The 25673-nt window shown below is 47.1% G+C and overlaps 1 protein-coding gene across 1 annotated transcript in view; it reads right to left on the reverse strand.

Annotated features, from left to right (window-relative positions):
- Positions 1–25673, reverse strand: part of Cpxm2 (carboxypeptidase X, M14 family member 2) — a 115444-nt gene that overhangs the window by 16273 nt on the left and 73498 nt on the right. Inside the window, exons 5-9 of the mRNA XM_050137825.1 lie at positions 20743–20827; positions 19898–20048; positions 11261–11349; positions 3927–4050; positions 1120–1316 (exon numbers count right to left, since the gene is read on the reverse strand). Coding sequence (XP_049993782.1) covers positions 1120–1316; positions 3927–4050; positions 11261–11349; positions 19898–20048; positions 20743–20827 — 646 coding nt within the window. The remainder of the gene's footprint in view (positions 1–1119; positions 1317–3926; positions 4051–11260; positions 11350–19897; positions 20049–20742; positions 20828–25673) is intronic.

The following is a 25673-nucleotide window of genomic DNA, read 5'->3' on the forward strand; positions in this document are numbered from 1 at the left end:
GCCCAATCTTGTCTGATCTTAGAGGCTAAGCATTGGTTGGGCCTGGTTAGTACTCGGATGGGAGTTATCATTACAACTAATCAAGTATTTGTGCCAGAACCAACAAACACAACTAAATGTTATACTTTAAAGTTCACATTTGACAGGCACCTCTACTTAGTGCTCTATTTTATCCCAAATACTGTGAAATATCATTATTGATTCATGACATGATTTAATGCAATTATATACATATATATTATACACATCTGTGGCATATACCAATTCCATATGATAATTAGAACACAAAGTATACGCAATATCTCAGAATCATCCAAACAGTTACCATTAGGGGACAGGTGAGACTATTAGAGATAATAACCAAGGCTAGCACATGCCTCGGAAGTGCTCAGCCAACCTGAGGTGCTACTGCCATGAGGTGCGCTGCTACACACTGGGGGTATAACAATGGCATTACATGTGTGGATGCTCTCCAGCTGTGGACATACACCTCTCGGTCACCATCGGTCTCAATCCATGCTTTGCATCCCTTAGAAACCTTGGAGATTGGAAGAAACAACTGGAAAGAAGGCAAAACAGCTCCTGTAGGCAAAGGCTGCAGACACAGGCTCCCACCTTCAGTAAAGAAGGCAAAAGTGGCTGGGGAGATGGCTCAGTTGGGAAAGTACTTGCTGAGCAATCGTGAGTCTAGATTTCACCAGCACCCAAGTAAAAAAAAAACTAGGTCCAATGTGTGCGCCTATAATCCCAGCACTAGAGAGTGGAGACAGATAGATCCCTAGCGCACCATGGCCTGATAGTCTCACTGAATCAGTAAGGTCCAAATTCAGCTAAAGACCCTATCTCAACAACTAAAGTGGGGAAGCTATGGAGAAAGCTATCGAGGCCAACCTCAGAGCCTCCCTGTGCCCATATACACACATGTACATGCACACCCACAACATATATCACTTACACACCTATCAAAAATAAGAGAAAGGGGGAGAAAGAGAGGGAAAGACAGACAGGCAGACAGACAGACAGACGGACAGGCAGAATCAGATTCCTGTGAGCTGGGCTAAGCACACCCTGGAGTTGGGATCTCATATTGGTTGCATCTGGAGTCTAGAAGACACTTACTCCTTCGCAGGCCTTCTCATAGCCATCAGGATTGAGGGAGGGTAGAATGTGGATCCGCGTCTCTTCCACCAAGCGGACGATGCGTGTGTTCTGCGCCAAGTACTCCTGGCAGAGGAACTGAAGCAGCAGCAGCAGCAGCTCACGGCCGAGTACCTCATTGCCATGGGCCCCTGCGATGTAGTGGAACTCGGGCTCACCTTGACAAAGAAAGAGACACAGGCTCCTGCAGGCGTCTACACAGACCCTGGTAATGTTTCAAATGACACAAACACCTTACAGCCATTTTTTTTCTTTCAAATAAACCCCCCAAATTGTATTGGGATAATTATTTTAAACTCAAGTGCTCAAGCACATAGGAAGGGCACAGACAACAAGCCCGAACAACTAGAGCCATGGGGTGTGTGTTCTCACTTAGCAAGGACATACCAAATGCCTCAGTACTGGTGATTACAAGCTAAACACAAAGCACAACCATTGCTTTTCTCTTCGATGGTGTAGTTCCTCTTGGGGATTTTCTTACTGTGTTTAACAAGGAGCCAAAGATGAATGAATTCACGAAGAAAATGGTCTAAAAGGAATCAGCTAGGACACATGTTGGTGAGTGGTCTGGATAGTCTCTCCTCCAAAACTCAGCTTCTTAATGACAGGGGCTGTGGATTCATGTGTGTATGTCTATAAAATTCAAGTTCAAGTCAAGACTCTGGGATAGTATGAAGAGGCAGAGCCTTTAGAAGGGGATGAGGGGTTATCATCCTCAGAGAATGTAGCCTTCCACCGGCCTGTATCATGCAAGGGTCAGCAGAAAGCAGGCCATCACCAGCCAGGCTGCAGAGGTGCTAGCATCTCGATCATGAACCTCCCAGGTTCCACAATTGTGAGAAATAAATTCCTGCTGTTAATAAGATGCAGTCTTGTCTATTTTGTTATAGCAGCTAAACAGATGCTGGGAATGGCTGATCGCACTTCTTTTTCTTCCTTGTCAAGCGGTTCTATGTGAGGAAACATGATTTTATCCACAGGTAAGGCTTTTGCCTCCTGAAAGAAACTCCTGAGATAAACTGCTGAGACAGGAAACATGGAGGAATGATAGACCTATCTTTGGCACCATATCTTGTGCACCTAGATTTCAGAGGATTTTGAGATCCTGGTCAGTTTTACCTACAAGAAAACTGAAGGTCCCCCGGGCATGCAGGGACTTGGAGTAGTGACGGCTGGATAAGAAACAGCTGAAGACCTGACTACATTTAAAGACACCATAGACATTCTTCAAAAAGAAGGGAGCCCGCAGTAGAGAGAGCAGAAGGCATATTTGTAGTCAAAACATTTATGAAACTGCCTAATTCTATCTTCCATGCTGTGGTGTATAGGTCTCCCTTTCATCTGTATGTTTCTCTACAGGAATGTGGCAACATCAGGAATTGATCTCCATGTCTCCAAAATTTCAACTGCCAGATTCTGTCTCTATACTAATATTAATTTATCAAGAAAATTGGTGTGTTATATAATACAAAAAGAAAGAAAAGAAGGAAGGTGGGGGGAAGAAAGGAAGGGAAGAAGGAAGGAAAGTGAGCCCTGTGATTTCATTCATGAATCAGAGAATCCAGAATGTTCTCCTGGAAGAAGAATCTGTTTTTTGTTGTTGTTGTTGTTGTTGCTGTTGTTGTTGTTGTTGTTTGAGACCCGGTTTCTCTGTAGCTTTGGAACCTATCCTGGAACTAGCTCTTGTAGACCAGGCCAGGCTGGTCCCAAACTCACAGAGATCCACCTGCCTCTGCCTCCCAAGTGCTGGGATTAAAGGCGTGTGTCACCACCGCCCGGCTGAGGAATCTGTCTTATATCCAGCCATTTTCTCCTTTGCCTTGTGATTGGCCTCAGAAGCAGAGAGCACAGTTGCATGTGGTGCCTGAGCAGCACAGGTGGCTGCTTCTAGCTCAGGGAGCTGTGCAACTCTTCTAAGATATGAGGGACGCAGAACCAAAATCTGCTTGTTGGTGAGATGGGTGACTCATGCCCTGAATCACAAATGCTCTCATGTAGAATGTGAGGAGATGCCTTCAAATTAGATAAGGAGCTACTGAAAATGGGGTGCCATCATCTTGTCTGGGAAGCGGGCATAGTTAGCACCAGCTACCAATCTGACACAAACCTAGAGTCACCTGGGAAGAGAGACCCTCGGCTGAAAAAATACCCACATCAAACTGGCCTGTGGCCATGTCTGTGAGGTTATTTCTTTTTTTAAAATTGATTTTTATTGAGCTCTACATTTTTCCTCTGCTCTCCTCCCTGCATCTCCCCTACCCTTTAACCCTCTCCCAAGGTCCCCATGCTCCCAATTTACTCAAGAGATCTTGTCTTTTTCTACTTCCCATATAGATTAGATGTATGTATGTCTCTCAGGGTCCTCATTGCTGTCCAGGTTTTCTGGGGTTGTGATTTGTGGGCTGGTTTTCTTTGCTTTGTGTTTAACAAACCACTTATGACAATTATCACGTGTACTTACTCATAAGTGAGGTTATTTCTCAACCACTAGTTGATATAGAAGGGCCCAGCCCGTTGTGGGTGTACCACCCCTAGGCAGGCACTGCTGGACTGTATTTAAAAGGTAGTTGAGAAAGGCCATAACCAAAATTCTTCCTTGGCCTCTGCTTTAGTTCCTGCCTCCAATTCCTGCCTGAACTCCTTCCCTGGTTTCCCTTGACGGTGAGCTAATAATACCTGTGAGTCCAGACAGACCCTTTTCTCCCAAGCTGCTTTTGGTTATGACTCTTCTTACAGCAACAGAAAACAAAGACAAAAATCCATCTCACCAACTTCATGCTCCCCAGGGTGGTCAGAGATCTCTACAGCATACAATTTCAGGCCCTGGTGGCTTTTGCCAATGTTGTAAATCCTGGTGATATTGGGACACATCTCATTCACAACCTTCATCAACTGAAAGACAAGATAAATGAAAGGTTTTGAATGGTGATAGCCGCAGGCTTAAAAAACAAAGGACAAAAAGCAGTGTTCCCCAAAAGACAGCTATTTCCACAGCTTCTCACCTCAGCACCCCCTCCATCCCACAGTTCTGTTGCTATACCTCTGTCTAAAACACCCTCTCTGGTCCCCTATTTCCCAGAATAATACCCGCCTTTCCAGCCAGAACCTATCCTTTGACCATCTCCTCTAAGGAGAAGCTCCTGGCCATTGCCTACCCTGGCCTGGTACTCTTAGGACACTTGATTATGTTATAGTGATAGCTTCTAGCTACATACTGAATGTCTGAGCCCCTCAGCTGAAATCTAACCAATGCAATTGCATTAAAAGGCGAAGCATTGAGTCCAACGAGATGGCTCAGTGGCTCAAGATCCTTGCTGCCAGCCTGAGTTCCATCTTCACATACAGAAACGAGAAAACCAACTCCCACAAGGTATCTTGATCTCAGCAAGTGCACGGATGCCTGCAAGTGCCCATATCCTAACACACCTAATAAATAAATGTAACAACATATTTTTTTATAAAAATAAGTGAAAAATTAGGTGGTAATTATGTCATGTGGGTGGAGACTTTGTAAACACAATGAGAACCCTTTAAAAGAGGCAACGGACTTGTGTGTGGAGCAGTGGGAAGGCCACACACACATGCGAACTAGTGGATGAGCCCTCAGCAGATGCCACATCTGCCAGCACCTTGAGCTTGGGTTTGTAGTGGCCTCTAGGACTACAAACAAGGCATTTCTGTGGTCTACTAGTCTGCCATGACAGCTCCAGCAGACTAAGGCATCTTCCTGGGTTGGGATTTTCACTCTCTCAGATGTCACATGTGTTTGTCACCCCCTGGTTGTCGTCACCACCTCCTACCCCCTTGGTTGTCATCACCACCTCCCATCTCCCTGGTCGTTGTCACCACCTCCTTGGCTGCAGTCAGCCTCTTCCTGGTTGTAGTCATGACTTTCTCACTGTGATTTCCATCTTTCTGAACCAGTCTCTTTGGAGATCAAATTGTACAAATATGGAGTATTTGATACTAAGTTTTCATAATCACAGCACACCTGACGAAGGTGTCCCTGCCCTTGTGGAGCTGGGGGTGCAACAGGAAGGAGGCACTGGATGACGCAGCTCATGAATGCTAACGAAGAACTTCATGTGGTGGCCATGGACACAAACCTCATGGGCCAGGTAGTGGGCTAGAGTGGGGAAGGAACCCACATACCATGGTCTAGAGTTTAAGATCAGCTAGTTAACAAACAGCCTTGGTCTATGAGAATGGTGTGAGCTATCAGAGGATGTAGTGAAGGCTCTCTAGTAGGAGAACAGCTTCTAGGGGGATGGAGGACCAGTGGCATCCTCTCCTCAGAAGTTGCCTGCCTCGCATCCCTGACCGGTGTTGTGAGCATTGATTGGCTGGATGAAAGGTGTTTTTTGCAATCCCCAGGCACCAGAACCTGGTGTAAAGAACACTGTATTCTCTCTATGTCTCCTGAGGACCCCGCTCTCCTCTGTGTTTACCGAGGACCCCGCTCTCCCCTGTGTTTACTGAGCACGCCGTTCTCTACCAGGCACCATATAGACAGTGAAGACTGGAAGATCTAGAGGATCATTTCAGAGCCTTGAGTTAAGAACAGAAGGGACACTCTGGCACTGGCAGAGCAGGGGAAGAACGCCCTGGCAAGGGTGGTGAGCAGGCAGTAACCACTGGAAGGACTCCGCTGCCCTGAAATACAACCTAGAACTGCAAGTGTCCCTTTCTCCTGCTGCAGTGTGAACGACGGCCATAGTCCACTGGCCGCGAGGCCCTGTATGCTCATCCCTCCTGGTGCGGTCACACTGACAAGGATCTTAGCAGGTCCTGGTTGGCAAGGAAGCCACTGTCTCGGGTTCAGGCCAAAGATTATTTCTTCAGGAATAAGACCTAGGTAGTCGATTACTAAGTGGCAACAAATTTAAGCTTCAAGCACAGCCCTGGCTTCCTTCTCTGTTACCCTCGATCTCTAGTGCAACCAGCACCAGAGGTCACAGCTGCCACACTGGAGGCAGACAAATGTCTTCCCCTGGATGCAGCCCCTCACCAGCCCATGTGGCAAGCACTGGAGACAGTGGGGATGAGGGGTGGGGAGATGCTAGGAACCAACACTAACTGAGAGACATGGGGCAAAGACAGAGCTAAATTTCGAACTTGTGAAAAGGAACTAAGGTAAAACTTAGGAGTTAGATGTGGTGGGACACACCTTTAGTCCCAGAACTGAGAAGGCAGAGGCAGGCGAATCTCTGAGTTTGAGGCCAGCCTGGTCTCAAGAGCAAGTTCAAGGACAGCCAAGCTTAGGCAGTGAAGGACGACAGAAAGCTGGTGAAGATGGAATTACACAGGGGCCATGGTCCAGCCCCAGTAAGCCGCAGAACCTGGCAGCTTAGGTCCTGTGGTTCTGGCTTTAGAGTTAAGGAGAGAAGGAAGGAGTTATGGAATAAAGCTACTGAGGAGGCATATGTCAGGGGTGTCCCTTGGATGGACACCTTGGATGGAGGCCTAATAGTGGCCATTGTGTGAAGCTGTGAAGTTGAAGCTTGGATTGCCATGGAGACACCAGAGTTGTGGGATACCTACTGAGGAGAGCTGCTAACAGGGAGTGGAACCAGCCCAAGAGAAAGAAGTGTGCTGCAGTCAACAAAGCCGAAAGGAGTTGGAGAGCTGAAGCGTGCTTTGACATCAGACATGGAGATGCAGAGTTAGGAGTTTGCCCCGCTGGTTTTTGCTCTTGCTTTGGTCCAGTACAGCCTAACTCTGCTCCCTTCCCTATGTTTTGGAATGATAATGTATATCCTGTGCCATTATTTGTTGGAAGTATGTGATCTGTTTTTATACTTTGATTTTACAGGGGGTTATAGTTGTAAAATTGCATGAATGTCAGAAGAGACTTTGAACTTTAAATTTAAATAAGTTTGAGATTGTTAGAGACTATGAGGTCTTTTGAAGGTGCACTGAATGCATTTTTGCACTATGATATGGCTACAAGTCTTTGGGGGTCGGGGACTGGAATGTATTGGCTTGAAAGAAAATGGTTCCCAAAAGGAGTGGCACTATTAGGAGGTGTGGCCTTGCTGGAGGAAGTGTGTCACTGCAGAGGTGGGCTTTGAGGTCTCCCTATGCACAAGCTACACCCAGTGAGACAGACCACATTCCTGCTGCCTGTAAGTCAAGATGTAGGACACTTAGCTACCTCCCCTGCACTGTCTGCCTGCACACCACCATGTCACACCATGATGGAAATGGACGAAACCTCTGAAAATATAAACCACCGCAATTAAGTATTTTTCTTTTCTAAGAGTTGCTGTGGTCAAGCTGTCTCTTCACAGCAATAGAAACCGTAACTAAGATAGGTCAAAACTTTGGTTGCCTGGACTTTCACACCTCCTATCTTGTTCTGGCTTTCCACCATCATCACCTGTCCTCACACTCAGGCTGACCACACAGCACACTGACAGGCTCAGCTAACTCCTTGACCATGCTGTACATCAGTACTGCCAGCTAGCTGCCCTGCAACTCCTATCTCACCCCTTAACAGCTACCTATCTGCATCATATTAAATAACAACACAACCTGTATCCCTTGAACATCTGGGACCTAGCCATATCATGACTCAAAACAAAGATACACTTTCCCAGGAAACCTATGTCTTTTCTAACTAAGAAAATGTTCCCAATAAGAACATGTCTTACACCTTACTTCAAATACACCTTAACGGATGGCTCAGGTCAACTCCCCACCTCAGAAATACCTCTCCCCTCACACCCCATCCTGAAAGTTCCTTTCCTAGGGCCTGTGGTGGGGCTCACCAACCTTCCCTCTACATAGGAAGGAATGCAGCTCACTCAGGACCTGTGTTCTTTCCCAGTACCCACCCCATACTCCTACTCCACCCCTTTGTTATTGCTGGCCTCTTTGTCTGGATAAGATCAAGCTTCTTCCTTCTCTGTCTGCTGGCATCTGCCAGAAATCCAGATATCACCTGGTCCAGCTATAACCAAAGCTTTCTCCAGTCACAGGCAAACAAATCCATCTGTCCCATCCCATCTGTCATGACGACATTAAGCACATGTAGCACAATTTTCATATTACAGGCTTACGATAAGTGACAGGGTTATTGCCCCCATCATTCCAAGGGAAGGAGATGAAGATGCACATTTAAATAAGTAACCAGGAAGTTATAAATGCATACACACTAAGAAGACCTCCAATGTTCTCTTGGCATAATTCTCTTTGCCTGGAATATGAATGTTTGGATCGTCTTCATCTTCCTCTCTGCCTTCGCCATCTCTTGCCCCCTCCCTCTGTCTGGAATAGGAGCCACGTAACTCAGTGCTCTACAGGCATATGCTGCATGGAAGCCACACACGTTCTCGCTGCTGTCCTCTTACAGTGGGATGAACATCTCCACGTGTTTTACTGCATTCTCATTACTGCTTCTCATTTTATCGTTGGCTAGAAATGTCTCTCTCAGTAGCAGACGAAGCCAACTCTTTTTCCTGAGCTAGAAATATTTCTATAGCCACCTAGAAGACTCCATCTGGAAAAAGGGATAGCAATTCTGTCTTCTAATCCAATCCCAAGAACCAACAATCTACATGGCAATGGCTTCTGGCTCGACTCACTGGGACTGAGAAACACTCCCTGGACAGTTTTCAATTCAGTGATTTGGGACAGTGGGACTTCAGAGGGGGTCCAAAGTGGCTGTACTGGTGACCCTGAGTCCTCTTGGCTCTAGCATCTCCTGAGTGGTAGCCGTCATGGTCACCTCATGCATAAAGCACATACTACCAGATGTCCCAAGAGGACCCCAGTGGTGCCCACGGGACAACTATTTCAAGGTCTCAGCACCCAGGGACTCTAAGCCTTCAGTTCACTTTATGTATATTTGAAGTTCATTGCACCAACTGAATTGCTAGCTGCCTCACTTCTGGACTTGATGAGATGCCTTTAAACACCCATCAAGCAAGGCTGGGTTAACCTGCCAGTGCTCCCGAAGACAGAACGGTGGGCAGACTCACAAAAATACCCCGAGAAAGTGGAGCAGCAGGCATGAGTCACAAACCTCACGTCCAAGCACATTATCTCTGCTTCTGAAGAGCAAGACAGTAAGAGGAGTTCTTTAGCACATCCCACCTCTACGTCTGTGCTGACAGGTGTCTGGAAGCCGCGCGTAGCTCAAGTAAAATGACAGGGAGACAAGCCAGGCATGTTCATTCCGTGGAACTGAAGCTCAGACTAATGAGTTCAATCTCAGAAACATCTCTCGCCTTCGTCCTGAGCTGCTGGCTCCTTCCTTCAGCCCACAAGCCCTCCCTCCGAGCTATATTAACTAGCCTTTGGCGAGTCCTTCCGTGCCCATGTAATCACGAGGTTATTTCTGCTCGTTATGTCTTCAAACAGATTCTGGAATAGCTAAGAATCTTTGGCTTGCCAATGTCTTCTCATACTTTCCAGCGCATTGCTGTAGAGCGCTGTCCTCTGGACATACAGGTCACGATCGTCCTCAACAGAGCGGCTGTGACAGTAGACTTGCAAGAGACCCTCAGGAACCAGCCCAATGACTGTTGTCTTCCCCTCACTGGAGGAATGATCAGGGTCATTGGATTATCACCTGAGAACCCAGCCATTCCCTCCTGTACCTGCTCGTCAGCTGAATGTAATTCTGTTCTAGCTGCAAGCAGCCTTGTGATCTCGAAGGTGCTGGGGTGTATAGAAAGCAGGGGGTAAGTGAAGTCAGGGAAGGACTCTGTATGCGCAGCTATGGAGAAGTTGGTATTCATTCTGGGCTGAAACTTTCTGTTGGTGCAGCTGCTTGGGCATCACCTGCATTCCTGTAAGTATCCCCCAACCCATGTTCCATGTATGGAAGTTCAATAAACTCATTGGTTCATGAAGCTGGACTTCAGTGAAATCAGATTTTGTCGTCGGTGTCCTATCCAAGGTGAGCAGGCATTTGCTTACGTCTCCCTGGGAACCACGGAATGCCCATGCTGGGTGTGAACAAGGAACAGGGAACCAGAGACGGTGAACTCACTCAGGTGCTGCCCTTTCGCGGTTCTCACGGGTGTGTTGCAGGCAGCATGCACAGGCTGACACAGCTCAGAGTTACAGAGACTGAGTCAGTCTGAGGAGACTCCCACTTGATCATCATTCCCTGCTACTTGAGCTTGAATTCCTAAAAGCGCCAACTCTATGTTCTCAGGCCTGGCTGCACAGAAGCACAGGACAACTTCTAGGACATGTCTGCTAAGGCTTCGACTTCACTGGGTCTGAGGTGACTCATGTGTAGATGCTTTATAGATTTCCCACGCAGACAACCAAGACTGAGCTAAGAATCTAAGTATTGACTGACTTAGGCCCTCTATATGTGTGTGACAAATTGTGTAGCTTTGTCTACTTGTGAGACCCTTAGCAGTGGGAGCTGGGCCTGTCCCTGACACTTTGGCAGGCTTTTGGGTGCCTATTCCTCATACTGGGTTGTCTTACCAAGCCTTAATATGGGGGAGAAACTTAGTCCTTCCTCAACTTGATATGCCATGGTTTGTCGACACCCATGGGAGGCCTGCCCCTCTCTTAACAGAAACAGAAGAGGAGTGGATTCAGGGTGGGGAGTACATAAGAGAGGTTGGGGGAGAGAATGGGAGGTGAGGAGGAGGGGAAACTATGGTCGGGATGTAAAATAAATGAATGCATTCAATTAACAATTTTTAAAAAAAGAATCTAAATATTGTGGTAAGGGGTAATAGCACTATACTGTCATGGTGACTCAGTTTCCCATCTATAAGAGAAGGTGATCACATTCCCCACCCTCCAGGGCTCTTAGAAAGACTGAACATGTTAACAGAGGTCATTTGTGGAACACAGCATGCAGACCCATGGGAAGACTTTCTGTTCTACCACGAGCACCCTCTCACCTTCAAGTCCACGTCCATTAATATTAATGAATTAATCCTTCAACTGGTGACCCAACTCAAACACAAAGAGCCTTTAGGAACTAAAGGCTCCAGTGAGAAAAGTTCAGCTCTGAGACCCGTTTCAGCCATTTCCTAACTAAGGAGGCCCCATCAGGCTGCTTACCGGCTCGTGCCTTGCTGCTCTGCAACAAAGTCAGGTTAGAAAGCCCGTGCTCTGGTCTTACCTGGCGCATTTCCTTATAGTTGTGGTGCTTAAAATCCAGGTCGTCGGTGGTGGTCATCTCGTTGCGTCGGTGATAATAGTTATTAGGATCTAGGGACAGAAAGATGGTTTTGAATTTCTTCACAGTCGACTATGGTGCCCCTTCTGGATTATGTGGTGACAGTGAAGGCAGAAAGCTGAACTTCTAACGTGCATTCAGAGGCAAGCGCGCCAAGCCACCAGGAAGCATCTAGGTTAAGAATGTACGGTCACAAGGTCTGGGCTTAAATCTCTACTTGACATGGTGTGGCCCTGGACAAACCACTCAAGAAGCCTGTGCTTTACTTTTTCATCTGTAAGTGGGGAAAGAACTCTGCCCGCTTACAGAGAGCAGTAGAAGGTATACACATGTTCCTGGGCCTCTGTCAGTGAGAAACAAGTAGTTATAAAGGTCAAAACCATATGCGCATCCTCGGAGACGTTAGGAAGCATGTACCCACTGTTAGTCTCTTAGCTGGGATGCATTCCTTTTCCTTCTTCCTAACAGAAGCCCGGCGTGTGAGAATCCCCTCTTCTGACATCTCAGAACTCTCAGGCCACACCTATCACAGCACCCAGCTGCTCTGACGGCTCCAGTGGAGGCCAAGGAGACAGTGATAAATCTCTCCCCAGGCAGAGGATGCCAAAACACTGCCAACTGGCTGTGGGGTTACTTGACAATGAAGGGACTGCCAGAACAACCTCCGTGACCAGCAGGATCCAGAAGCCTAGTGATGTCAAGAGCTCTGGTCAGCCAATCCTGAAGCCCTCTATCTGTGACATTTAGAACAGAAGCACCTGCTGTAGTTTGCATATGAAATGTTCTCACGGTTCATGTCTCCAGTTAGTGATATTTTAAAAGAGGTAGTAGAATATTTAGTAGGCAGGGTCTAGCCATAGGAGTTAGGCCATTAGGGGTGACTTTGAAGGTTCTGCCTGATCCCGAGAACCCTCCTCTCTCTACTTCCTGTCTACTATAAAAGCTTCCTCCACCACATGCTCCCGCAACCGTGGCATCCCAACTTGGACACAAGTCAATGGAACTTAGGACTATGCTCCAGAAACCTCTGGAGCCGAGGTCCGAAATCAATCTTTCCTCATTGAAAGCTGTTTATGACAAGCATTTTGTCGCAGAGATGAAAGTCTTATTGACACAGCAGCCTTGCTGGTGTGACCAGAGTGTAGCAGAGGTGACCCTGAGGACTATGGCTCTGGTTCAGGGAGCACAGCCTGTTCGCCCTGGCTCCCTTTTCACTGAACTTGAATTTTCTTTTAAATTCCTATTGTGTTGTGTATATTATTCCAAAACAAAGATGACACGGAAGACTGGGGCAGGGAAGAGGAAGAACATGAAGGAGAGTAACAAGAAGGGACCCCCCCCATGCCCTTGTCCTCATCTGAGGAAGAAAGGCAGAGGCTCCAAGGCCCTGGTCCTCCTGCTGACACTTCCCCACTAGAGGATTCAGTCAGGAAACCTCAGTTAGCACATACCCTCACCCCATGCCAAGAGCATCAGAACTTCGGAAGCCCACAACAGCTTGGGCTCCACCCAAGTCGCTCAAAGGACCATGCTAGAAGCAGGGGTAATAGTGGGTCGCAGAAGGACCCCTGAGATGTCAGGATCAGTAGGGAGCCATCTCTGCCACCCAAGTCCCCAGACTAAGAGTACCGGCTGCCTAATAGACCTACCTCAGCCCTGCCAAATCAATTCCACAAAATCCTAGGTGACTCTGCAGGCTCTATGTAAGGAGCGCCAAGCCGTGACTCCATCACAGGCAGGAAGTCGGCGTCAGTACCCACTTTACATAGCCACCTCAGCTGGCCCTGCTGGAATCCCTAACAAATGGCTTTAGCCTTGGAGTCTGAGGCCACACACAACAAATTAAGAGTCACTGGGGACTCAAACACCAAATAGAGTGTTAAATCTTCATGAACGATCTAGCAATACTATAAGAAACAACAGCTATCATGAAAGGCGGTAACTTGCAGGAGGGAGATAGGAATTTTTTTTTCTAGGCAAGAAAGCCAAGGCAATCTAGGCTCAGCCAAGGTCCCAGCTATTTCTTGGGGCACAGGAGGTCCATGCCTTTGGAGAGAGCTTTCCAGGTCCAAGGATTCCAAAGCAAAGGTAAAGAGCGACAGTTTTTGGTTTTGGTTTTGATTTTGCATTTATTGACACTGACTTCAATTTGCTGTTTTCTAAAAGCTATTCAGCACCCACCCCCAGCTTCAGGGGCATCTTTCCAATCTGAAAACCCCTTTCATTTTCAAACACCAGTGAGGCTTTCAAGGTTGTGGGAAAGGGTTGAAGAAAAAGCTCAGAGCTCCTGTGTACAAAAGCATGGCTGATCAGACAATAGCCTTCCTGGAGACCAATCAGCGCATTGAAGGATCCAGGACAAGGCCCCGATGCCAAGTCTATATTTAATAAAAAAAAAAAAAAAAAAAAAAAACTTCTTCACTTGTCTTTTCTTTGACTGAACAAAATCTTATTGAAAATTTCTTCAGAGTCCATCTTTCAGTTTTAAAAGTAAGAATTGAACTCAGAGCCCACGATCAGTCTATCAGCTATCTACAGCTATTCCCTGAAGCTCCTTTCTTTGGTCAACACCTATTTCATGTGGTTCAGAGGAGCTGTCTTGTCCCTTAAGACCCGGTACAAGCCTGTGACCCAAGTCCAAGCTGTGAACCCACTTGCCCCAGCCAGTCACTAGCTCAGAGATGATCCTGGGACAAGACCCAGGCTTTGAGTGCAGCTATCCCCACTGGTCTTCAAGAAGAAATAACTTGTGCCCCCTCTCCTTGGCTGTCAGAACATTCCACCAATGGGCTTCTAGGAACTGAACCCTCCCCAGGAATCTCACACTAGGAAAGGAACAAGGCTGAATGAAGCCCTGTGCCTGCCAGAGGAGACACTCGTCTCCCTAGAAGAGAGTTCACCTAGTTCAGAGCAGCAGAGACTGGAGCCTAGACGATGATGGGCTGGTGATGGGCAAAGTTGTACCTTGACCAGGAATGTTCAGAGTTGTGTGCAACCCTAAACCTCAAGTCAGGACCCATAAGATGGACTTGGGGATCACTGCAGCTCATCGTCTGTTTTTTCCAGTGCGGCCACACTAACTCCTTTCTCTGCATTCCACTATGGCCTGCATTCCCACACGGCTTGTCTCTTTAACAGGGATAGTGAGCAGGAGTAACTGACCTAGCTCATCAGGCGGCCAGGGCCCAGGTTCTGACCCTGACTGCTCCCATGGCGGCAGATTGGAGGAGAGCCTCTTCCTCCTGGGGTCACTCAGATGGCAGGAACTGGAGTGATGGTTAACAACAGTCCTGACCCCAGAAAGTAGGCCCTGAGATATCAGCCCCACCCCTGCCTAACGTCCGTCACACCCACCCCTGCAATTTTCATTTGCCGACCAAATTTTTCTCCTGAAGCGAGTCTGAGTAGGACTTCCGGCATTTGAAGCAGAAGTCCTGACTGACTGATTCCATCTCTGTGCCTGCATTAGCACAGATGGAGCTCGGGCAAGCCAGCTTCCTGCCTCTTTCCACGTGGTTAGTTTTCAGGGCCCTTCGTACTAAACCCCAGCAATTCCTTGGGGGACTCCTTACCGACAGGGAGAGAGGACTCCAGGCATGACACCTAAAACTCTTCATCCAGCCTACTCACCTCATTAACCCCCTCCAACCTTCTGTTCTTGACACACCGGCCGACTAATTCTTCTGCCGGAGTCACTGCCTGTTGTATGGTCTCACAGGGATGCTAGGCAACAAGAAAGAGAAGGGAAGGAAGAAAGAGAAGGAAGAAGAGAACTCTGTAGCCATCTGCTGCCCCAGCAGCGCTGGGGACATGTGAAGGTCAGCGTTCACATTCCTCTTGGACAATGTGTGTACCGGTGGTCATTCGCTCCCTGGAAGACAATGTCCTTTTCTCATGGCATGGTCAGAGGTCAGTGACCCCAAAGTAGTGACTGGCTGCCTCCCAAGTCTGGACTGGAGTACGATTAATAAAAGTGCAGAGAGAGAGAAACTGGGGCTCAACCTGAAGATCTGTAAAGTAAAACAGCCAGCCCACTGGCTCTTACTTCAACCTCAGTCCGAAATGGCACTGCCTCCAGGAATCTCAGAATGAGACTGTGTCTGAGCGCTGTCTCCTCCCGTTTTATAATCCTTTCTAAGACTGGGATTAAAGGCATGCACCATCTGGTTTCTATGGCAAACTAGTATGGCTACTGGGATTAAAGGTGTGTGTTACCATTACCTGATCTGTAAGACTGATCAGTGGGACTGTTTTTGTCTCTCAGATCTTCAGGTAAGCTTTATTTATTAAAATACAATTGAAATGTCACTGCACAGGACTCCATTAAAGCAAAACCCTTCCTTCTTTAAACAATGCTTTTTTATTTTGTTTTGGGTTTTTTGTATCCTAAGAAAGTGATAAATGGAAGCCAAAAAGAGAAAAGAACTCATCAGGGAATAAGATGAGAACATGAGAAGAATCACCCCCTTAATGATATGTAGACCCCAGAGACCACAAAGGCAGCTACCTGCAGAACTTCACTGCAGGACCCACTCCAGGAAGCAGAGAATCAGGAAGCTGTAAAGGAGGCAGATTTCAGGCACTGTAAACGAAGATCTCCAAGCTGCTTAGAACTCCTGTTCACACACTGGCCTTCCTCGGCTTGGTTTAAATGAAACAGCACTGGTCCTGGGATGTGAGAAAGTCACTGGCTGCCTGTAAGTGCTCCTAATGTTAAAGACAAACCAACTACAGGGGTTCTAAACTGGCCCCAAAGGCAACGGATAAACTCAAAACGGTAAGTACAGTTTGCTGTTGCTGTAGGTGACAGTAGTTAGTTATTGCTCTTTCCTGAATTCTAAGACACAGAACAAGTCTTATTTGATGGACAAGAATAAGCCCAAATAATATTAAAGTTGGATGTTTCCTCCTTATGGTCACTGAGACCTGTCTGCTACCAGCCCTACTCCAGGATCTGAGTTAGACTGTCAAGGGACAGTCTAGCACACTGGACATTCTCTTCTGGTCAACTTTGAATGTATACATCCCATATACAAGCACACACAAACACGCATGCACACACACACACACACACACACACACACACACACTTAATTACCAGTTAATCCCTTAATTGGCCTGAAAGAATGGAATACTGCTGTCAACCCAAGGCTCACATTCTCTGAGACAAGGGTCATTTTACACTTTGTTCAGTAAAAGCAAAGAACCAAGGTCTGTACACATAGCTCCTCCCCTTCCCAAGGGTTTATCTTACCTCTCCAAGGTGGGCTTCACTTGTGTTCTATTAAGACTGATTTTTCCATTCCTTGCCCTCCCCAACACCTCGAGCTTGCTGTTCAGGGTACTCTCCCTCTTTCTAGGTCCAATAAGTTTTTTCCAAGGGTCCTTCTGTGCTCATTCTTTTGTTTGTTTGTTTTACTTTGCTTTGTTTATTTAAGACAGAGTCTCCCTCTGTCACTCAGACTATCCTAGGATTTACTGTATAAAACAGGTTGGCTTTAATTCCATGGCAATTCTTCTGCCTCAGTCTCTGAAGCACTGGGATACCAGGCAGGTGCTACAGTGTCTAGCTTTCAATTTTTTTTAAATCAATGAAATAATAAAAATAATAAAAAAAAATGGCCAAGAGAACTCTGCCTCTGGTGGCATTTTATCCAGCAAGTGGCTAGTCTGAACTGGTTTCCCTGGACTGTCCTGTCTGGTTCCAGACAGATCAAGACAATTGGTCATTTGATCTAATGAAGAAAGTGTGGGAACCATATCTCCCTACCTATGACATAAAGGATAAATATCCTCTGCTCTTCAAGAACAACAACAACAAAATTAGAATGCCAAAACATTCTTATTTAATGTCTCAAATACTTTGACCAATATAACACCAAAAGCCATGGAAACCACATAAATAGCTATTGTTAAGACATCAAAATACAGAAAACTGTGTCTTCTGGAGTGTGTATAACCCTCCTTTTCATGTGCACCTATCTATCCATTCACCTATCTACCTATCATCTATCTATCTATCTATCTATCTATCTATCTATAATCTATCTAGCACACACACATATAATATATATGCCTGTATATAGATTTATATTAAAATCTTCTTAAGAATAGATTTGGTTTTTAAAATGGCCCTATATATTTGTCAGTGGAAACCAGAACCACACTGAGTCCACACTTAAAACCAAAACCACCCAGGTTTCCCAGTTCATCCTTCTCTGAGAGTGTTTCAAATGCCCACCAAGAGTAAGCTGACAGAGAAATAATTATTTCATGATATTCACATAGGCTTCCCTGTGCCCTTTCCCAGTGACACATGAATTCCTGCCCACAGAGGGAGGCCACGGCCCCACTATTTAGAGTAAGCAAATGGAGGCAAAGCTCATGGCCCAAAGGAAAAGGGACAGAACCTCTCTATAGATGCTGGTCAAGATTTAACCAGCAGAAATCCTGAGCCCCATGATCCCAGAAGGTTCCAGACAGCAGTAGGCTGGATGTGGGACCACAGCATGAACTGCTATGAAAGGGAGCCCAAATTCCAAACAGGAGTGCGCTAATGCTCTCTCCTTGTTAGCCTCGGAAATGTGCCAGCCCGTGTCCCAGAAACTCCACTTGTTACAACCAAATTCAAGCAACAACTGTGGACACAGGGATGGGGACATACACATCATTGACAGAGAAATAGGAAGAGTAACTGCAAGATTGTTTACGGAACCAAAAACATTCTAAACTATTGAGTTTCCAGTTACCACAGGCTGATCAACGACGTGAGGTGTTGCCCACGGGAGAAGCACCCACAGACACCCTCTTTCGTGGTTTCAGTCTGTCGATGTGACCAAAAGCAATTTAGGGATGCAAAGGGCTTATTTCACTTACAGGTCACAGTCCATTGTTGAGGAAATTCAGGACAGAGACTTGAAGGCAGACCCACTTACTATGCTATGCAATATTATCTCCAACCAGGGAACCCACTCACAGCCAAGGCCAGGCAGTGGGAACTATGGCGGGTGCTGCCTGTATCCTCACTCTCTGGATTGTGCTTAGCTAGTTTTCTTATACAGCCCAGGGACTAGCATTGCCCACAGAGGGCAGGGCCCTCCTACATCAGTTAACAGTCAAGAAACGACTCCCCACATAGAGCTGCCCACAGGCCCACTTCATCTTGGTGACCCCTCCATGGAGACTTTCGTCTCCGGTGGCTCTTTGCTGTGTCGAGCTGACAGTCAAAGCGAGCCAGGGCAGGCAGCAATCACTTTTGTGACGTGAAAAGAAAACGTTTAAGGGTAAACAAACATACAATGCAAAGCAAAATATGTGTCTGCTCTGAGGATTTGCTATGTAGGCAGACAGAGCTGACTTTCTCACCCATGGAGGGTTCATGCTCTGAACACCTACAGCTGGCAAAGCCAGCTCACGCATATTACAGGACTGAGAGAAAAATAGTAATGTGGCATTAAACATGCTTTGCAAACACGGCAAGTGCAAGGTCGTGGTGGAGCCGGGGTGACTGCTGAGATAGCATCAGAGCTGGTGGTGGACTGCCTCTGGCTGTGCTGAACGGGACTGGGTACCCACAGGCGGCAATGCTCCAGCTTGCGCTATGAGCCTAAGAGTGAGCAGACGTGGGGGAGAAATCTGGGTGAGATGAACGATGCTCCTGCTCCTGTCCCTTGTGACCTGCCTGGGGACAGACTGGAATGCAACATTCCTGCAGGCTCTCATAGGTGCTGCAGGGAGAGTTTTAGGCCAGCCACCTTCCTGGAGATGTTTGGTCAGGAGGAGGATGCTCATTCCCTGGGTTCCCAGTGATGCAGCTGATACTTTCTGAGATGCCAGCTCAGGCCAACCTGTGTGGAGCAGACACTAATGGGATCCAGATGGTGCACGTGAATTCCTGCCTATGTCCTGACGTTAGACCCAAAGACCAACATGTGAAAACTCAGACCATTAGACTAGAAGGACCAAGCGTTCAGGGAAGAGACAGGCATCCGGGTCAGCTCTTTAGAGAGAGAGAGACCCTGCAAATGCTCACAGTTAGGTTTCTTCCACCCCCTGCTCTGCCTCTGCACCCAATACAGTAAGCGTGCTAAGGACAGATACATGTCTCGAGGTCAAACATATTGTGTAGCGCTGAGAGCTGAAATCAGAGCCTTCCACATTTGCATGTGCTTTACCATCAAGTTACAACCCTAGCTGACTGCTAGGTGCTTTACCATCAAGTTACATCCCTAGCTGACTGCTAAATGCTTTACCGTCAATTTACATCCCTAGCTGACTGCTAGACGCTTTTGTCTTGCTTCTGAGAAATAGCACTGAGTGATCTGTCAACCCTGACATACACAAACATCTTAAAATTACAACAGGCAAAACCACCCTTGGCAAGAGGGCTCAGTGTTGCCAACGTTCGTGTTTCTGAGTTGGGGATTATGAAAAGTTCCTATCCTTTTCTTTTGGAATAACCTAAGAGATTTAACAACAAACACAGGAAAATGATGGATTGACTCGTTTTGACTCATCTCAGAGAGGCACTTGTCTCCCATTAGGAAACAGCCTTGCTGGAACTTCAGGAGGCAAACTCACCTGGCAATGGGCAGCCCAAGATCTCCATCCTCATGCAGATGCTCCCATTATCAAACCAGGACTGTGGATTTACACGAATGTAGCGGGCCACCATAGGGACTGGCAACTCATTTAGTACAGGAATCTCCTTCTCACTGTTTCCTTCAAATATCTATTGATGCTCAAGGGGAAAGAGGAAGGATTTTAAGATCTTCATCGTGAAATTCACTCATTTCTTAGAATCCTATTAAGGAGTACATAAACAAATCAGCCCTGCATTCTGCCCCCAGGAAATCCCTATCTCTCAGTCTATCATGAGGGAAAAGGGATGCTCTAGAGCTCAGGCTTTTAGGAGGCAGACCAGGTCAAGCTTTGGAGCAGGGAGAGGTTCTGTTTGGCCCAACAGTCATGGCAAGCTACTTAGAATGGTAGGAATGGGAGGCATTCCAGAGGCAGGGAAACACTCATGGAGAAACCCAGCAGTGAGTTTCATGGGTAGACCAGATGGCTCCATTCTGCAGGTACACACAGGACTGCTGATGTAAGTAGAAATGAGGCAGAATGTAGAAGTGGGGCTGCAGTCGGTGTGTAAGATGCTGCATGTCACGCTTGGAGTGTGGCACTTGAGATGCTGAATTTGAGAGTAACAAAACTCCCATGCTGAGGGTAATCATGCAAGGTGGCTAGCAAAAGTTAGGGCTCTTGGAAGCATCAACCCCAGCTGTGGACCATGAAAAGGAGGTCACTATCCATCAGACTCTCCTGGTTGGTTGGAGTTTACATGGAATTGGTAAACCTCCCCAGGGACAGGACAAAGCCCCATAGCCAGGCACCAATGGCATGAGTAGAGCAGAGAGGGAACTCACCATGTCACCAGATCCATTCTTCACAGTAACCCACGTATGACTGTCATTGCTCACCATGACTTTGTAGGACGTCACCCAGTCGCTCCTGTAAGAAAACAAAACATCACTGGGGCTGCATCCTTTAAAACGCTTACCCCTTCCATCAAGAGATGTGGAAGTAAGAACAGAAAAACTTTCTTCAGGACTGGGCCAAACCCTGATTCTCAGAGAGTCCTGGAGGATAACACAAATTCTTGCTATTGCTCTTGATTGCCCATTCCAACTAGATAAGACCCAAGTGCTGAAGACACCACACCCTTTGGTTGCAGAACACAGAGAGACTGGTCTTGAACCGGCTAGAAAACGTCTTCCCTGTTGAGTTTTCAGGCTCACCCCTGAGGGAGAAAAGACATCAGTGGTCTCCCCAAGCACTGGACCATGCATGCTAAAATACCAATTTTCCAGGCAAGATATGCCCTCTAGTGTAGTAGTGGCAAGACTGTTTATGGGTGTCGCCAGCTGCTCTCTGGTTGCATTTGAGACCTCTACTATAGGAGGGCACCCATGCCTGGAACTATAAACCAGGTCAAAGTTCATAGCTGGGTATGACAAGTAACCTATGCTTGTTACTCTGCCAAGCAGCCATGTTGTCAGACAGCCCACTAGTCTGTGCCGTTCTCAACCTTGCTCAGAAAAGCTCCCTTTTGCAGTAGGCAAAGGTGAATACAGACTCCTCTCTGGTCGGAGCACGAGAATGGACCACTCTGCATGCTCAGCCCTAAATGGGACATCTGTATCAACCAAGAACAAGCAAAGTGGGGTGCAAGAGCCAGAGAAGGGGGACAAGCACTGTGAAGTGTCTGCTGGATGGGCTGTAGCTACTGTACTCGCGAACTCACGTGTTCCCAGCACAAGATGAAACCACTCAAAATCCTAGTACAGATAGGGGAAGGGCTCATGCGCCCTGCATCTAGCTGAGAACAACTGGCAGCTGATGGCTGCAGTGGGAGGAGTAACCGCTTTTCCGCTGTGGCTACTGATGGGTTCCTCAGTAGAGAGCCCACACCCATGCACGTGTGGGCAGCACTGGCAAAACTCAGCTATACAAGAGGTGACAAAGAGAACATGAAGTTGGAAGAAGGCCATGTTAGGGGGATCTGGGAGGAGTTTGGGGGAGACCAGGGAACATATGGTCAAATATACAAAAACATGTATGAAACTTTCAAAAAATAAATAATTATGTTAAAAAAACAAAGGAATCCTGGTTCCATAGTATTTGACCCATCTGTGCCCTTCTATGCAAAAAAAAAAAAAAAAAAAAATAGGCCCCGTGAGCGTTGTAGGGTCTAATGCCCTTTAAACACTTAGGACAATTCCTAGCCTCTCGTACGGTCACACACACAAAGATATGCAAACCAGACCATATGTGTTTGTACTGAAGTTATACACACACTGCAGAAACCTAATGGAATCTAGCAGGGAAAAAGAATCTCAGTGAGTGCTGCTCAGTGAGGTCTAGAAATTTCAGTTGGGGAAACTGACCTGTGAATGGAGCAAACCAGATCCACCAGCCACAAAAGCAACAGTTTGAGTCTACGAGACTATGGGCTTCTCCTTGTCTGTCACAGCCATGCAGGCATTCCCTATCTTAGCAAGAATCCAGCAGGCTGGACCCAAAGCCAGAACCCTGTCACCATCTCCCAATATCCAGAAATTACTGGGGACATAGCATCCATAATTTGACTTGCTGGAATGGAGGTCAATCTGACAGGCAGGGCAAAATCAAAGTGAAACCCAAACAGGTTTTTTTTCTGTTGTTAATTGCCAGGTGGTATGGAAAGGCCATCCTGTGTGTGCCCCTTCCCAAAGTCTCGAACCCTGGCGGCAGCACCAGCCCCTCCCGCTCTTCCATGCTTTCCTTCTGTAGGTCGGCTTGCTCTCAGATCCTGCTGCCAGAAGGGTCTATACCAGTGTTTCTCAGCCTGTGGGTTGTGACCCCTTTGGGGAGGTCACATATCAGATATTTGCATTATGATCCATAACAGTAGAAAAAGTGTTCCTCACAACAGGAGGAACCGGAACCCCATTAAAGCGTCACAGCGTTAGCAAGGTTGAGAGCCACTGGTTAAAGCTTTCAGTCTGAGTCAAATTGCTTAGAGCATTTATTCAGTGGCAGCCTGTTTTGAGGTTCCTCTATCCACGCTCAAAGTCTCCTCTTACACCTTCTCCTGCTGTGCCCGGCTCACCACCACCTGTATCCAGAATCGAACAGTAGTCCCCACCCCTAACACTCCAGGAAGCACACCACCAAGCATTCCAGGCTGGGGCCAAGAATACAGAATACGCCATGAGCAAGGCCTGTTGGGAAGCCCCTCCGTAACACCTGCCGGCAGAATTACCCTCACCCCAAACAGCAGTCTGCTCTGTATTTTGATAATTTCCAACAACAAGCCCTCTTTGCCTGCCGACTGTTGCTCAGCTGATAGTGCCCATCCAGGATTAGAAAGGAGGATGGCAGGAACAGGGCTCTGCCCTAGTAAGACACAAAGGATGAAGCTAGGAAACTCAGTCAAATGAAGTCCACAGCCCGGAGGGAGGTAGAAACAACACTTAGTAAATCTCCAAGGAAGAGAGGCTGGGCCTGGGGTCTGGTCCTGTAACCCCAGCTACTCAAGAGGCTGGAAGGAGATGAATCAAAAGTTCCAGACCAGTCTGGGCAATTTAGTGAGAACCTGTCCTAAAATTGGTGTGTGTGTGTGTGTGTGTGTGTGTGTGCATATATACATATATGTATACATAGACATATATTAAAAGCACTGGAGTTGTGACTTGGTAGTAGAGACTTACCCAGCATGTCCATTCTCATCTGCCAGGAGACACCACAACAGGGTGGCTTAGCAGGGTCCCTGTCATGCACGAGGAGCCCCACACCAGCACTCGCTCCTGACCCCCCTTTCTTCCCCCCTGTATTCAGCCTCTCACAGAGCCTTTCCAAATTACTGCATATATCTTTCTAAAATGTATCCTATCTCTGGAGCTCCACCAGCGGCAGCCCAGCCCATTTTCTCCAGCCAGGCTAGCTGTCCCCAAGTGGTCCCCTGGGATCTGCCCTCCCTTCTTGCAGTGTGTGCTGTGAAGAGGAGCTTACTTTGCTAGAGAAACATGACTGGGTTCCCTCTTGCCTAGCTGCCGCTTTAAACACCAAGAGTCTTTATTTCATTATATAGCACCCTTATTTCAACTTACTTGTTGACCAATCAGGTTTGCATACTGAGCATCTCAGAGGCTAATGTAGCACGAATTCTAATCGGTCTTAATAATAAAAACCCGAAGTCAGATATTAGGTGGTGAAAGCTGAAGGATCAGAGAAGCAGAGCAGCCAGTCACTAGAGTTCTTACCTCTATGAAAGCCTCAGAGCAAAGTGGGCAAGATCCTGCCTCCATGAATCCTCAGACTGACCGCCTTAGCCCCTGCCGCCTCCTGCTTTATATTCCGGTCTCCACATAGCACATCTGTATCCCTTCCTGTCCCCACCTCCATAGTGCTGGGATTAAAGACATGTGACTCCCAAGTACTAGGATCAAAGGTGTGAGCCATCACTGCCTGCCTCTTTTTTCTTTTAGACCGGGCCAATCTCATGTAGCCCAGGGTGGCTTTGAACTCACAAAGATCCACCTGCCTCTGCCTTCCGAGTGCTGGGATTAAAGGTGTGTGCCACCACTGCCCAGCTCCTATGGCTAACTAGGGGCTAACTCTGCACTCTGATCTTCAGGCAAGCTTTATTTTGTTAAAGCACCAACAAAAAAAAAATATGTCACCACAGGCTGAAGTCATGTGGAATGTGGTACATACGCCCCAGACCTTTCAGCCACTATATAGAAGCATTCCGACCTCAGAGGGTGCATAGCCGAATTATACAGGCTCCTTCCATCCAAGGTGTTTGAAGGTTAACAAGGAAGACAAGAGGTGAATGGAATGTTCTAGAGTGGTGCAAAGAAGGAAGGAGCCGCTGGATCAGTCGAACGACGGATGCACAGCAGGTGAAAGAGTGAAAACAGCCCTAGCATCTAATACAAAAAGTGGCATAATTTTCCTTTGTGTTAGGCACATCTGTTGTCAGAAGCCAGCCTTGTGGGAGACTGGAGCTACAACCTCCCTATTTCCTGGTCTCCTAACCTTCAGGGAAGCCTTGACAACCACAACCCTTCTGTGGCTTTTTTCCACTTCCCTCAGAGGGATTATTCCATATCACAAACCACCTTGACTTTCAGGCTTGACTCAGAGCTATTCAGTCCAAGCAAAGAAGCACCGAGGTCAGAGGCCTCCAGACCACAGGGGAAGGCAGAGGCTGTGCTGCTGACTTTCCTGGGCTCTGGCACCTCACTCACTTGAGAATATAAAACACACAAGATCCCCTGAATGGCACTAGCTCACTTCCCTCCAAATAACCTTCTATCAGACCAGGTTTAAAATAGGAAGGTATACCACAGAGGAATGAGTTAGGACACTATGACATTCTACTGCAGGGTCTTCCCTACAGGTTAGCTGGATTCTGGTCATGGTAAGATAAACAAAGGTTTTAAGTTACCACTGAGTTTGCAAGTGAGTAAATACGAGAAATCTCCAGGGATCTGAGGGATATGAGCTGAAAGGAAAAAAAAATAGATTATGCATTGTATAAGTTAACAAGCCAACATTGTTTTAGGGAAATGCGCATATGGATAGGATCAAAACTTGAAGCCTGCCAACCATGAAAAGCTAGGGAATGCTGAACCTGAAACCTTCCCCCAAGACTCTCCAAGGGAGTGAAAATACATTAGAGAGTCTGAATGCATCAGTGTCTACTCAGCTCCCAGCAAGGTCCACACAAACTCTCTGCAGAGGAGTCTTTCTCTTAGGCCCTTGGAGGTTTCCCTAGGTGAGAGGGAGCAGACAAAGAAGGTTCTAAAAT

The sequence above is a fragment of the Alexandromys fortis genome, unplaced genomic scaffold (assembly GCF_014885135.2).
Source record: "Alexandromys fortis isolate MF-2015 unplaced genomic scaffold, M_Fortis_MF-2015_v1.1 scaffold_3, whole genome shotgun sequence".
In the NCBI taxonomy this organism is placed as follows: domain Eukaryota; kingdom Metazoa; phylum Chordata; class Mammalia; order Rodentia; family Cricetidae; genus Alexandromys; species Alexandromys fortis.